Here is a 15,662-nt window from a genome sequence, read left to right on the forward strand (position 1 = left end):
ACAATAACATAACAGCAACTAAAATAGTGATACTGTTAGATAAACATACAAGTAAGGTATTTAACCACTTGCTGACGGCCGTACGACTTTGTACGGCCTCAGCGCGGCTCCCAATCTCTAACAGGCCGTGTTTTTACGGCCTCTCCTTTACACGTTCCCCGCGCGCGCTCCCGAGCGCGCGGCGGGGAACTTCTGTACTGGCCGTGTCCCTTGGACACAGCCAGTCACAGATCGCCGTGAACGGCCAATCGGAGCGGCCGTTTCCTAGGCGATCTGTGCGGCCAATGAGAGATGATCTCATATGTTTACATATGAGATCATCTCTCATTCCCGGCTCTCGCAGACAGCGGTGCTGTCAGGGGAGAGAGGAGACGGATCTGTGTCTCTTGTACATAGAGACATAGATCGGTCACCCCCCCAGTCACCCCCCCTCCCCCACAGTTAGAACACTAATTAGGGTACACATTTAACCCCTTCCTCACCCCCTAGTGTTAACCCCTTCCCTGCCAGTCACATTTATACAGTAATTAGTGCATATTTATAGCACCGATTGCAGTATAAATGTGAATGGCGCCAAAAATGTGTCAAAAGTGTCCGATGTGTCCGCCATAACGTCGCAGTCCCAATAAAAATCGCAGATCGCCGCCATTTCTAGTAAAAAAAAAGCATTTATACAGTAATTAGTGCATATTTATAGCACTGATTGCAGTATAAATGTGAATGGCGCCAAAAATGTGTCAAAAGTGTCCGATGTGTCCGCCATAACGTTGCAGTCCCAATAAAAATCGCAGATCGCCGCCATTTCTAGTAAAAAAAAAAATTATACAGTAATTAGTGCATATTTATAGCACTGATTGCAGTATAAATGTGAATGGCGCCAAAAATGTGTCAAAAGTGTCCGACGTGTCCGCCATAACGTCGCAGTCCCAATAAAAATCACAGATCGCCGCCATTTCTAGTAAAAAAAAAAAAAAAATAATAATAATAATTCTGTCCCTTATTTTGTAGGCGCTATAACTTTTGCGCAAACCAGTCGCTTATTGCGATTTTTTTTTTTTTTACTAAAAATATGTAGAATACGTATCGGCCTAGACTGAGGATTAAAAAAAAACGTAAAAAAAAAAATTGAGCTATTTATTATAGCAACAAAGTAAAAATATTTTATTTTTTTTCAAAATTGTCGCTCTATTTTTGTTTATAGCGCAAAAAATAAAAACCGCAGAGGTGATCAAATACCACCAAAAGAAAGCTCTATTTGTGGGGAAAAAAGGACGTTAATTTTGTTTGGGAGCCACGTCGCACGACCGCGCAATTGTCAGTTAAAGCGACGCAGTGCCGAATCGCAAAAAGTCCTCTGGTCAGGAAGGGGTTTAAGTGCCCAGTAAGGAAGTGGTTAAAACGGAACAGTGTCCTAAATAACTGAACATACAATAGTAGTCATAAAATGATCAGAGCAACTAAAGGGCACATCATGCAATGACCAAAGACAATTGTGCAGTAGGTGTCCATAGAAAAAATAATAATATATATTCTCAGAGTCCACAAATTTCAACCCCAAGCAGGGGAGGAGGAGCTTCCCTCTACAATGGGTAAGCAAAAAAAGGGGGACCTGAATGAAAAATGAAATTAAAAAAAGGAGACATCAGCACAGCCACCTGTCCTGTTTACAATAGCATATAAAATATTCAATCACAATGAAAATATAAAATAATACAGAGAACTCATAATCAAGAAATAGAAAATAATAAAATATAAACTAGCGATCAGAAATAAAACAATCAAGTTCAAACTCCACGTTTAACCCCAATGGTACTCCCACTTTTAATTCATAGACCCAGAAAGATTGTCGTTGGCTGAGATGTCTAATAAAATTGCCACCTCGCCAATGATTCGCTACTTTCTCGATCGCCCAGAACTGTAACCCAGTCGGGTTACGGTCATGGAAGAGTCTAAAATGCTTAGATACATTGTGAGTAACAAGGCCCTTTTTAATGTTGGTAACATGTTCACCAATCCTCACATGTAAAGGTCTGGAAGTTCTTCTAACGTACTGAAGTCTGCATTCACATTGTAGTGCATAAACTACCCCTGTGGTGTCGCAAGTAATGAGATCCTTAATTTTATAGTTTTTACCTGTAGCTGTTGCTGAAAATTCTTTAAGTTTTTTAGTATTCTTTTTAACCTTCCTACATGGTGGACATCTACCACATGCATGGAAGCCAGTAAGAAAATAAAAAATCTTGTTTTCAGTATTGACAGGTGGGTCTATGACCCCTGGGGCCAGTTTTTCCCTAAGTGCGCTCTCTTATACCCAAATTGCGGACGATCTGGTAGCAATGGACCTAGAATCCTGTCATGTTTGAGAATGGGCCAATGTTTTTGTATGATTCTTTCAAATTTACGGTATTGTATGTTATAATCTAAAAACATTCGGATGCCTGAAGGGTCCTTTCGATCCACTTTAGGAACATCTGAAACAAGAGTGTTTCTATCAAGATTACGGACTGTTTCCATTTCAAGGAATTAAAAATACGCTATGACTTGCCCAACTCAAATTTTTTTAGGTATATTCAACTGAGACATGCCTTTTACTCTCAATTTGTCAAGGAATCTCTTGTTCTCAAATCCAGTGACCTGGAACTACTGACACGCAGCGACTCCTTGTCTAAACCACTTTTGAGTTTATACAAATAAGTTTTTCAGGAGATGAATGTTCTGATGCAGACCTGCAGACTGGCCTGGGAGACAGTGGCCCCGGGGATTGACAGAGATGACTGGGACGATATGTGGGGGACTGCATTTCTGTGCCTTTTCTCTACTAAGGATTGTGTGATCCACTATAAATTCCTGCATAGAATATACCTCACCCCAGCCTGGTTGGCCAAGATGTTTGGGAAGTGTGCTTATTGCATTTGGTGGAAGCTCTGGAGGTCCGCTAATTGCTTATCTCCGCTCTAGACCTTAATCTCTCATGGGAATACATTGTAAGTATTGTTGGAGTACAAACGAAGACCATGCCTTAAATCACAATGCACTTCCTTCAGTGGGATGTTTGTATTGTGTATATCTGTCTGGGCAAGTGTTGTTTATGTCCCCCCCCCCCGTTTTCCACTTTTCTGTGTTTATGTTACTGCTACACACCGGAATTTTACTGTAACCGGCGACTGTTGCACGCAACTGTGGCTGAAGTTGTATGTATAATATAATTCTCAATAAAAAGTATTAAAAAAAAAAGAGGGACCAGAGAAGACGAGGATCTGGACTGCTCTGCGCAAAACCAACTTCACAGTGGAGGTAAGTATAACATGTTTGTTATTAAAAAGAGATGAAGCTTAAAATCACTTTAATTCATCAAAACCATCATTGTTTCCTTACAAATACAGTATGAAATAAATATTTTAATTATTGAAAAAAATAAAAATAAAAGTCCTTTTGGGACTAAAGTTACTTATTATTAATATTGTATAATTGTACAAAATATTGTTTGTTTTATAATGCTGATTTATTACAAGTGCATTGCATTACATGTTAAAAATGCCTTAATTTGAGTTTTAATGCAATTTCATTGATATCAAAAGAAAACACACAGTGTGTGCTGGAGGAGCCATTCGCATCACTGCACTGTGGTAATGCATGTTACATTATGTGCATTCATATGTTGCAGAATCAATTACTGCAATGTGTGGTAATGCATTGTGGTGTGCTGGACTACCGAAACTTGCTGCAGGATCATTCAGAGCTGCCTTTACACAATGCATGTTAATGTACATCATAAAGTGTGTTAAATGCACCACAACAGATTTCCCTGGTGTGACTGGGCCCTGAATATTAAGCCATCTTCTTTGTGGTTTCAAGCTTTTAAATAATATTACACCATCATACAGATATAGCAAAGACATAAGGTTTACCTAGGGAACGTTTACATACACACAATGCAAGGATTTCCGGGTTTTATAACTGCTGCCATTGTCCATCATTTGTTTTCTTATAGGAGCGAGGCTTTCTATCGGGGAATAAAGATATGCATGGGTAAGGATGTTCCTTTAGAAATAGAAGTGCTGATCTTATATCGCTTACAAAATGTGGAGGCTCTGCCACAGGTGATGTAGAGAAACACTGCAAAATATGAGTGCAAGGGTAACAAATTAACTTCAATCAGCAAACAAAAGTAAAATTACTTATCACATATTTTGTCCCATTACAGGCTGAAGTCTGAGGCTGGATCTAAACACAAGATGGTCTTTGCTTAGCCATAAATATTACCTAGCCTTGTTATTGGTGTGTGTGCATGGTCTGAGTGATGCAGCTGCTCTTAAACAGACAACGTTGTCTAATTTTAACATGATCTTGGTGTTGGTGGTGGGTACTTTGCCGCCCCCCCCCCCCCATTTTTGTATTAATATATTTTTCTAATAAAATGTATCCCTTATTAAGCAGCATGGTCCACCTGTATCTCTTCACAGTGGGAATCTTTCTCTTGTAACTCTTCTATCTCTATAGTATTTAGGTACCAAGACTGCACCTATTACTGAGTCGGCAAATTTTGGGACACCACACGTGTATACTGCACACCCAAGTATGGTGATAATCGGGGCTTTTTTTCTGGCGCAACGCACCGGAACGCAGTTCCGCCACCTTTTGCCAGAGCATTCATTTCCCTCCTCTCCTCCTTATTGTATAGCCTGCGCCCTGCCCTGCTGCCCACGGAGGAATCAAACACAGGGGAATCTCCGCCAGAGCACTCCACCCGTATCCTGTGTAGCCCGGCTCCTCCTCCTCCAACAGTATGTAACCTGCTGTGCACTGCCACTGCCCGAAGGGATTGAATAGCTGCATGTGAGAGCGGAAGGCGGAGTGTACTCCGTGGCTCTACCCCGCCTCTCAGTGCTGTCCAGGAGATCGGCTTGACGCCATGTGTCACGCTATCTGATCATGGATCAGGAGGTTAGCCAGGCGGTCCTACTCCCCACTAGCCTCCCTCTTGTCATGTAATCTGGTCTGTTACTATTGTGACTGTGAGCAAAATGCTGCTAATGGGGTTGTGCTTTGGACTGGGCTGGGTGGTCTGTGGACTGGGCTGGGTGGTCTGTGGACTGGGCTGGCCTCGGCAGTCTCTTCGCTGGACTAAGCTAAGTGGTCTCTTTGCTAAGCAGGGCGGTCTCTTTGCTGTACTAAGCAGGGCAGTCTCTTTGCTGTACTAAGCAGGGCAGTCTCTTTGCTGTACTAAGCAGGGCAGTCTCTTTGCTGGACTAAGCAGGGCAGTCTCTTTGCTGGACTAAGCAGGGCAGTCTCTTTGCTGGACTAAGCAGGGCAGTCTCTTTGCTGGACTAAGCAGGGCAGTCTCTTTGCTGGACTAAGCAGGGCAGTCTCTTTGCTGGACTAAGCAGGGCAGTCTCTTTGCTGGACTAAGCAGGGCAGTCTCTTTGCTGGACTAAGCAGGGCAGTCTCTTTGCTGGACTAAGCAGGGCAGTCTCTTTGCTGGACTAAGCAGGGCAGTCTCTTTGCTGGACTAAGCAGGGCATTCTCTTTGCTGGGCTGGGTGGTCTTTTTGCTGGACTAAGCAGGGCGGTCTTTTTGCTGGACTAAGCAGGGCGATCTCTTTGCTGGACTAAGCAGGGCGATCTCTTTGCTGGACTACGCAGGGCGGTCTCTTTGCTGGACTAAGCAGGGCGGTCTCTTTGCTGGACTAAGCAGGGCAGTCTCTTTGCTGGACTAAGCAGGGCAGTCTCTTTGCTGGACTAAGCAGGGCAGTCTCTTTGCTGGACTAAGCAGGGCGGTCTCTTTGCTGGACTAAGCAGGGCGGTCTCTTTGCTGGACTAAGCAGGGCGGTCTCTTTGCTGGACTAAGCAGGGCGGTCTCTTTGCTGGACTAAGCAGGGCGGTCTCTTTGCTGGACTAAGCAGGGCGGTCTCTTTGCTGGACTAAGCAGAGCGGTCTCTTTGCTGGACTAAGCAGGGCGGTCTCTTTGCTGGACTAAGCAGGGCGGTCTCTTTGCTGGACTAAGCAGGGCGGTCTCTTTGCTGGACTAAGCAGGGCGGTCTCTTTGCTGGACTAAGCAGAGCGGTCTCTTTGCTGGACTAAGCAGGGCGGTCTCTTTGCTGGACTAAGCAGGGCGGTCTCTTTGCTGGACTAAGCAGGGCGGTCTCTTTGCTGGACTAAGCAGGGCGGTCTCTTTGCTGGACTAAGCAGGGCGGTCTCTTTGCTGGACTAAGCAGGGCGGTCTCTTTGCTGGACTAAGCAGGGCGGTCTCTTTGCTGGACTAAGCAGGGCGGTCTCTTTGCTGGACTAAGCAGGGCGGTCTCTTTGCTGGACTAAGCAGGGCGGTCTCTTTGCTGGGCTGGGCTGGGCGGTCTCTTAGCTGGGCTGGGCGGTCTCTTTGCTGGGCTGGGCGGTCTCTTTGCTGGACTGGGCGGTCTCTTTGCTGGACTGGGCTGGGCGGTCTCTTTGCTGGACTGGGCTGGGCGGTCTCTTTGCTGGACTGGGCGGTCTCTTTGCTGGACTGGGCGGTCTCTTTGCTGGACTGGGCGGTCTCTTTGCTGGACTGGGCGGTCTCTTTGCTGGACTGGGCGGTCTCTTTGCTGGACTGGGCGGTCTCTTTGCTGGACTGGGCTGTCTCTTTGCTGGACTGGGCTGTCTCTTTGCTGGACTGGGCTGTCTCTTTGCTGGACTGGGCTGTCTCTTTGCTGGACTGGGCTGTCTCTTTGCTGGACTGGGCTGTCTCTTTGCTGGACTGGGCTGTCTCTTTGCTGGACTGGGCTGTCTCTTTGCTGGGCTGGGTGGTCTCTTTGCTGGACTGGGCTGGGCGGTCTCTTTGCTGGACTGGGCTGGGCGGTCTCTTTGCTGGACTGGGCGGTCTCTTTGCTGGACTGGGCTGGGCAGTCTCTTTGCTGGACTGGGCTGGGCGGTCTCTTTGCTGGACTGGGCTGGGCGGTCTCTTTGCTGGACTGGGCGGTCTCTTTGCTGGACTGGGCTGGGCGGTCTCTTTGCTGGACTAAGCAGGGCGGTCTCTTTGCTGGACTAAGCAGGGCGGTCTCTTTTCTGGACTGGGCTGGGCGGTCTCTTTCCTGGACTGGGCTGGGCGGTCTCTTTGCTAAACTGGGCTTCGCTTCTTCTAAAGGCGTGGTTCTAGGGGGTGGTGATGGGTGGTTCTACGGGCAGGGAGGGGGCGTGGCCTTGGAGGGGCGGGTGAGTTCCTGCACCTTTTCTCTGAGAAAAAAAAACCTGGTGATAATTAATGGTGAGTACTGAATCTCCTACCAATTTTTTTTATATCCTTTGCTTAGCAACAGCAATCAGCCAACAGATCTCAGAGGCTTCTAAATAATACGTTAAAAACGTATATCTTGACAGGGTGCACAACCAGCAGTATAGTGTGCATTCATTTTCGTCCAAATGCATTTTGTCCGAATTTCAGGGATTTTCGCGTTCGTTTTAACAAATAACGAATGTGCAGATCCGACATAAAATGCTTTATTTTCGTTTCGTTGCGACAACAGTTTGATATAGATAGAAGATTCGACATGACGGTGACAATAGCGATCTGTGTCTATTGAACCTGCGGTCGAATGGGCCTAACCTAACTCTATTAGTCCAAGATTATTCGACAGAGAGAGAGAGAAAAAGATTCAACATGATAGAGACATGAAGATTCCACGAAGCAGCTAAAAACATACGATCGCCACAAACGGACATTCATGGTCAAATGCTCTGCCCATAGGCATAGAAGAATTCTAATGTTGGTAGACTAGCAATAATAATTAATAAATATAATTATTACTAGTCATACAACATTAAAATTCTACTATAGCTTGTGGGCGGAGCATTCGACTGGAAATGTACGATTGCAGCGTCGCACAGTTTAGCTGCTATGTCGAATCTTCTTAGAACATTCAACGAACACCATAAGCCTTCAATGAATATTAATTTGGATTTCCGGACTAATGTACTTTTTAACAAAACAAAATAAATAAAAACAAATTTAGGGAGTAACTAAATAAATGTATTTTTTGAACAAAAACAAAATTCCGAAACAAAATATTTCAGTGTGCACGTGTCTACAGTATACCTGAAATTCCCTCCTCATTGACCAACTTAACACTGTATATAGGATCAGAAGATTTGAATTACTGGTTCTCAAGAACAACCTTTTTCTCCTTAAACAGGTTGTACAGAACAGAACCAAGTGGAAAGTGTAATCCTACAGGGAAGCATTGTGATAAAGCTTGCTGAATCTGGCTAGGGAAAAATATGTATAAATTAAGCCTCGTACACACGATCGGATATTCCGACAACAATTGTGCGATGAAAGGGTTTTGGCGGATAATCTGACCGTCTGTGTGCTCCATCGGACAATTGTTGTCGGAATTTCCAACATAGAATGTTGGATAGCCATGCTCTCAAATTGTCCGACAACAAATGTGTTCCGTCTGATTATCCGATCGTGTGAACATAAGTCCGTCGGACTAAAATCCAAAGTACAAACACGCATGCTTTAAACCAATGCTAACCATCAGACAACATTAGCAGAAGTTGCCCAAAGGGTGGCGCTAAAGAGCTGAAAAACCACATCGTTTTGTGTATGTTGGCTGAAAAAGTTCTGCCGTTCTACCGTTTGTATGCAGATCAAGTTCACTCCCTTTAGACAAAAATCCACGGAAATCCGATCATGTGTACGAGGCTTTAGTGTAGCATAGTTGCTAAGTAGTAGTATAATTTAAGAGACTGGTTTATCATATTACTTGGCTTTGCCTGTAACCTGTGACCTTACCTGTAAAATCTGCTCATCTTCCTGCTCCAGCCAAAAATCAACATTTGGGAATGGTGTCCAAGAATAAGGCCCAATATTCAGCTGTTCTTGTTTTGCATCATATATATTTACCATCTAAAAATAAATATTAGCAACAACTGTTATAATGGAAAAACATTGACTTGTAACTATATTTATTACACCTAAAATATAAACATTCCTAAATGTGTCTATCCGAGTCTCCCAAGGCTACTATACTATCTAGTGAAATCAAAATTTTTCTGCCGCAATCTCCATTCTAACAGCATAATCCCTATGAAGGGTAGAGCTTTAAGCTCTTCAGCCCTGGAAGAACTGGCTGCTCAATGACCAGGCCATTTTTTTGCTATACGGCACTGTGTCGCTTTAACTGACAATTGCGCGGTCATGCAACACTGTACCTAAACAAGTTTTTTTTTGCGCTATGAACAAAAAAAAGCGACAATTTTGAAAAAAAACCACAATATTTTGTACTTTTTGCAGACCAGGTACTGCAAGAGCCTGTGGGGATCCATGAGGCCTTCAGCCCCTATGCACCAGAACCACCCCCCTAAAGCACAGAGACTGTCACAGCTGCAGCCCTCATGTTCTCCTGGAGCGCAGCCTGCTCCACTCACCTAGGCCCAGAAAGCGGGCTCCCCTGCAACCCATCCCTCTGGAGCAGATGACCAGAGGCCTTGCTCACCCACCCAGGCTTCATCATGGAGCGACCCGAGGCACTCTACCACGGAGCTAGCATACCTGGCTCATGGCTACACCACCCCACATTCTCAGCCACTGCCACCCCACCCTCCCTCCTCAGGGCACCCGCCAATGCCAGCCTATGCCCATCCCGTCTCCCCTCAATGGCACTCTTATCTGCAGGCAATCCCTACTAAAGAGGATTTTAGACAACTGATTGAGGAAGTCAAGTCGGCGTGCCAGTCAGAAATTCAGGTGCTCCAATCAGGTATGAAACACTTGACGGATCGAGTGGAAATGGTGGAAGAAGAACTCCAGGAAACCAAGCTAGCACAGGGTTCAACTTCAGGGTGCAGACCACCGCTCCCTGTTGTGGGACATGCAACACCACGTAGAGGACTTTGACAACAGGGGGCGCAGAAATAATATCAGGCTGCGGGGGGTCTCGGAATCTGAGGGTCCAGAGGATCTTCAGGACATGCTGCAGATGGTGTTCAATAGCCTCCTGGGAGAATCCCCCAATACACGCATCAAGATGGACAGAGCCCACCGGGCCTTGCGTCCTAAAAATGCCATCTCCAAACCAAGGGACGTTATCTGCAGGATTAGCTCCTACCCCTTGAAGGAAGAGATTATGCGCTCAAGCTCACTTGGCGCGGAAAGTGATGCTCCAAGATGTGCCAGTGCAACTGTATCCAGACCTCTCGTGGATTACCCTACAAAAGCGCAGACTCCTGCAACCCTTGCTGCATGCCCTGCAAGACGAACATATACTCTATAGGTGGGGTTTCCACTTTAGCCTCACAGCCAAGCACCGGGGCAAGTCGGCCATCCTGAGGAATCCGGAGGATCATAACGCCTTTTGTGATGTCCTGGGGATTCCTGTCCCCCAACTTCCTGCATGGGACCTGGTGCCCGCTCCGCCAGTAATTTGGCAGAAAGTGCCTCCGTCTAACCGCCCCCGGAGTAGGGAGGCTCCCCGCAAGGCAGCCCACCACAGAGGCACCTGAACTCTAGGATACCCCCTCCTTGTGATGTTTATTTTTTGAACAGTCCAGTTTTTTCACTATACTGCCCTGGACATTTCTGAGTATTTAGTCCCCCTCACCGTGCCCTTAGCTTAATCTCTAGTTTGCCTAATGGGCATGTCTCTGTTGAGACCTGAGAGACTAGGAGCCTTTTGCTCATCCACCCCCCCTGGTTCAGTGACTACAGTTCTCCACGTCTTGTGTTCTCAGTTTTTGATGACCACCTCAGGGCTCCCTGGCACCCACCCGGCGCATCCTCCTGGAATGTGGCCGGGCGTGTCCTTGGGAAACCGTATTGACCTAGGCCTATCGGCCTTTCAAGGTCTGGCACAAATGTTAGTTATAATTGCTCACTGTTTTTTTGTATGTACTAATTTCTCTTCTCTCTTTCAGTCCTCCTTTCTCCCCCCTCCTCTTCAATCATCAGATGGCTCTCCACGAAGTTTGTGGAATTTGCCTGGAATACTTCCCGGGGCACTCCTTGGCCTTGGTCTCTGATCTTTGTCGGTTCCACATCGCTTCAGGTAAGAGACTCCCCTCCTCCCCCTACCTAACCTTATGGCTAAGATCGTATCCCTGAACGTACATGGCCTAAATTCTGATAGGAAAAGGCATCTGGCACTAAGGGAGACAGTCGGGCGCCGACATAGTTTTTGTTCAGGAAACGCACTTTGACAACAAGGGGTCCTTTGCATTCGCCTCCAGACAATTCTAGACAGATCTACTCATCTTAGGGTCCCCGTAAGCGGGCTGGGGTCGCAATTCTTATTAAACATGGATCTCTGTGCTCTAGTTACTATAGCGATCCTCATGGACATTTTGTTATTCTTAGAGGTTTGCGGCAGACACGGGAGGTGACTTTTTGTGCACTGTACGCCCCGAATGTCCAGCAACATAGATTCCTGATTAGGATGTTTGCCCGCCTATTTAGATTGGAGCATGGGCTTCTGGTGGTGGGGGGCGACTTTAATTTGATCCAATCTGCGACTGCAGATCGCCATGTGGTGGGCCCCCGGGCATTGTCGGCTCGGGCCCTTAGGGCCAAATCTCTAGACGATATGCTCTCTTTGATGCCTGGAGGGCCCTCCACCTGGGTGATCAGCAGTACCATTTTTACTCAACCCCCCATAGAGCTCACTCCCGCATTGACTATTTTTTCACTAAAAACTCTACACTCCGAGTGACACGTGAGGTGCAGTTACTCCCGATATCGTGGTCGGACCACCCCCCCATCCTACTTACACTAGACCTGGGTTCCCCTATCCATAGGCCCTACAACTGGAAACTAAATACCTTCCTCCTCCAGCACCTACCGTCCAACACAGAACTCACCTCCACCCTACAACTTTATTTTGCGGAGAACAACACCACTGACATCTCCACTTCTACGCTCTGGGAGGCCCATAAGACGGTCCCTCGAGGTAGATGTATAGCATTATCTGCTGCCTTGAAAAAGGACGCACTGGCCACCAAACAGAGACTGAAAGGGAACTTGAGGTTCTGGAACGCAGACTGCAACTGTCCCCCTCCATTGCCCTCCTTAAGAAAATCACAAACCTCCGAGTGACCCTGAGGGACTTGGCCCGGGGCCGTGTAGAAAAAGCTCTGGTCAGACTGCAACAAGTCTACTATGACAAGGGCAACAAGGCCCATTCCCTACTCAGTAGTAGGGAATGGGCAAGTACTAGTAAGAAACTGCGCAATACCCACCTTGCGATGATGCCCCACCAAATTAAGGACAGCTCGGGCTGCCTACAGTCCCACCCCAGACACATAGCCCACACCTTTGCAGAATTTTACACAAACCTTTACAACAATCCTGGACATTCCCAGTGACCCTCTTCCCCCAGATATCTCCCTTAGCATGGAGCAATATTTGGAACAGAGTGGCGTTTCCCAACTCCAACCCTCTGACCTAGCATTCCTAAATATGCTGATCACTGAAGAAGAGATAGAGCAGACCATTAAATCCCTGCCTTCCCGCAAGTCCCCAGGCCCGGATGGCCTGCCCTACGAATATTACAAAGCTTTCCTGCCCCTCCTGCTCCCCCACATGTGCAAACTTTTTAATACCCTCCTCCAGGATACCCCTGTCCCGGCAGATATGCAGCGCTCCTTTATCACTTTGATTCCCAAGCCGGACAAGGACCCCATTTTTTGTGTGGAGCAATAAAGTGTTGAGAAGAAAAAGAAAGTAGAGCTGGCGCTGGTCCTACAGAGACAAATGCTCCATAAAAGAGGCTGCAGTGTGCAAAATATACACAAAGTGCTAAACGATCCAAAGTGCCACGTGCTTATGTAAACTACTAGAATGATTCCACAGTATATATCATAAATGCAGCTATGGAAAAAAAAATACATAAAATATATATCACAGTGCTGTGTAAATTAAAGTGCTATTGTGCCTATGTAAACACTGCTAGGTAAAGAAAATGTGCAAAACGTAAAATTCCTGTACCATTAGGGTACCTTTGTTAACACTTTAAGAGATGTCCTTTTTGTTTCTCAGTGCAATATAATGTCCTTATTGGAAGTAAACAAATCCAATTGCCAAGTGCTGAGTGATTCTAAAAGTGCTTTGTGCTCTTGTTTTATGCCGTGATCACTGCAATCTGTGCTCTTATACACCCCGCACTCACCAACTTTTTTACCCCTTCTTAGGGTCTGGTGCCTTCACAGTATAGGCCACTGCACTGTCTGGCCATTACGCGTCCCCCTGCGCTGATGATGTTAGTCCAGTTATAGCCCATACATAGGAGAGAAAGGAGCCCCAGATAGTGTAGTATCGTTTTATACTTTATTTAAATAAACAAAAAATGGGTACTCACATGTAGACAAAAACAGTATGGCATTTAATGTTGACAAAAGTCTAATGCCTGGAAATGATGTGACGTTCGTAGCGTGTTCTACCGGTTTTGTTGTGCGACTTCATCTGGAACACGCTGAGCGTCACTTTCACTTCCTTTTTATAGCAGACTATGACCTGTCTTCCACCATTTTGGGTATGATATTGAAGACTGGAGACTGAAATAGATCGCCCACCATTTTGGGTAGGTTTTTGAAGACCGGAGACCACAAATAGTCAGACAGCGGCCATGTTTGGTGGGATTTTGGAAACATAAGTCTTACTTCCTATAAATATGCGGTCAATGATAAATCCTTAATATATGACTGGTATAGGTTTTTTAACCAAAGTTAAAATGATTTATTACACAAAATTGTAGTACAGAGACAGCATAAATTGAAATTCATAGAAGCTGAAATTCTCCAATTAAGAGACCAGCTCCTACCGTTAATTGAGATAAAAGAATATAAGGAAAAATAAGTAATTCTTCAAGAAGCTCTTAAAAAGTATGATAAAGAAATTCAACAGAAGAAATAAAAGAAATTCAAAAGAGATGTGTTGGACTACAAGAATCAGCAGGTCTATAAATGGCAGACGGATGAAACATATAACAAAACTGATCAAAATATTTCCATGACTGAAGGGATAACTCGCCAGACAGAGAAGAAACGACCTGGCAACCTATAAGAACAGGAACAAACAGAACAGCAAGGAATGTACAGGTAGAAGCACCTGTGCCATTGCAGAGGAGAGAAAAAAGCAACACGGCGTACCTACAGACAACTGGGACAAAATAACAATAGGATACAGCAAACAAATCCCCCTATTATGCCAAGAATATCCAGACATTATAACAGATTCTCACCATTATAACAATTCCCACAGGAAACACCACATGGAGAACCCCAGTTTAGACAAGATTTTTTTCCAAGGGCTTACAGGGGCCAACCACCAGCAGTAAGGAATGGATCTTTTCAGCCACAGAGATGGAACAGACTATTCAGATACCCACCCCAAAATCAATATCAAGGGGACCCCCGACAGCAAGGGGGGCAACAGTGGTGGAATCCAAGAGCATCCAGAAACACCGGGCAACGAATGAACGACTGGGAACCCGAATGGGAAGAGAGGAGAGAACCGACATACAGAACCAAAGATGGGAAAGAGGAAACGGACAAGAGGAAAATGTGGGGGCATCAAGAAATAGAAGGCGGGAATATTAGGAGGAGGAATTTTTAATTTAAGTGATACGGTTTTTAATGAAGAGAAAATGAAATTTAGGATTGAAATATGCCCCGGATAAGGAATTGGATACATTTGAAACCTATATAGACTTACAAAAATGTGAGAAAGATGAATATTAAGAAATGATTTGCTAATAAAGAAAAAAGGAAAGAGGAAAACACCACATTATACAAACATTCTAATATGAGGAACTTCTAACCCAAAGACTCAGCAAAATGAAAGTCTCATAGTTTTTAAGAAAATGGTGGAAGATGATATCGGGAAACTAAAAGTAAAAAGGTCTAAAAGAAACAATATTTGGAAAACAATAAAGGAAATAGAGAAAAACAAGAACATCATTATCAGACCAGCGGACAATGGGGGGGGGGGGCTGGTCATTCTGAATAAAAAAGATTATGAACTTGAAATTAAGAATTTTCTGAGTGTACCAGACACATAAAAAGTTGAGAGGAAATCCTAAGGGTGAATATGAAAATAAACTAAAAATGTTTGTTAAAAAAGGGGAAGATAGGGGCATCCTTACCAAAAAGGAAGCCATGTTCCTCACAGCCGAGGCGGCAAAGAGACACCTGTTATATATTATGTCCCTAAAATGTATTGATCAAAGCAAGCCACCAGGAAGACCAATAATCAGTGGCATTGATTCACTATTCTCTAGATTTGGTGCCTATTTGGATGTTTTTTTACAGCCATTAGTAAAAGAAGGGAAGTCTTTTTTAAAAGATAGTTGACAGCTAATTGAGGAATTAAAAAACTTTGAGGTGGAGGAAAATGATATACTAGTAACCATAGATGTGAATTCCCTATATACAAATATAGTGCAAGAGGATGTGCACAGAGTACACAGATATGAAAGATGAACAAATTAAATACATTAGTGAGGGGCTACAGCTAGCCATGAGCCACAATTACTTTTGGCATAAGGGAGAATTCTTCACGCAAACCAAAGGTGTAGCGATGGGGGCAAAGTATGCACCCAGTGTAGCAAACATCTTTCTAAATCATTTGGAGAAAGAGCAAATTTATAGTGTAGAAAGGAAGAACCTGAGGCTATACCGTAGGTATATCGATGATATTAT

The 15,662-nt window shown here is 44.9% G+C and overlaps 1 protein-coding gene across 1 annotated transcript in view; it reads right to left on the reverse strand.

Annotated features, from left to right (window-relative positions):
* Positions 1 to 3,326: 3,326 nt before the first annotated feature.
* Positions 3,327 to 15,662, reverse strand: part of NTAN1 (N-terminal asparagine amidase) — a 692,227-nt gene continuing 679,891 nt past the window's right edge. The window contains exons 9-10 of the mRNA XM_040358464.1: positions 8,767 to 8,880; positions 3,327 to 4,116 (exon numbers count right to left, since the gene is read on the reverse strand). Of these exons, the coding sequence (XP_040214398.1) occupies positions 3,952 to 4,116; positions 8,767 to 8,880 (279 nt within the window). The 3' untranslated portion in view covers positions 3,327 to 3,951. The remainder of the gene's footprint in view (positions 4,117 to 8,766; positions 8,881 to 15,662) is intronic.

The sequence above is a fragment of the Rana temporaria genome, chromosome 6, assembly GCF_905171775.1.
Source record: "Rana temporaria chromosome 6, aRanTem1.1, whole genome shotgun sequence".
NCBI classification, from domain to species: Eukaryota; Metazoa; Chordata; class Amphibia; order Anura; family Ranidae; genus Rana; species Rana temporaria.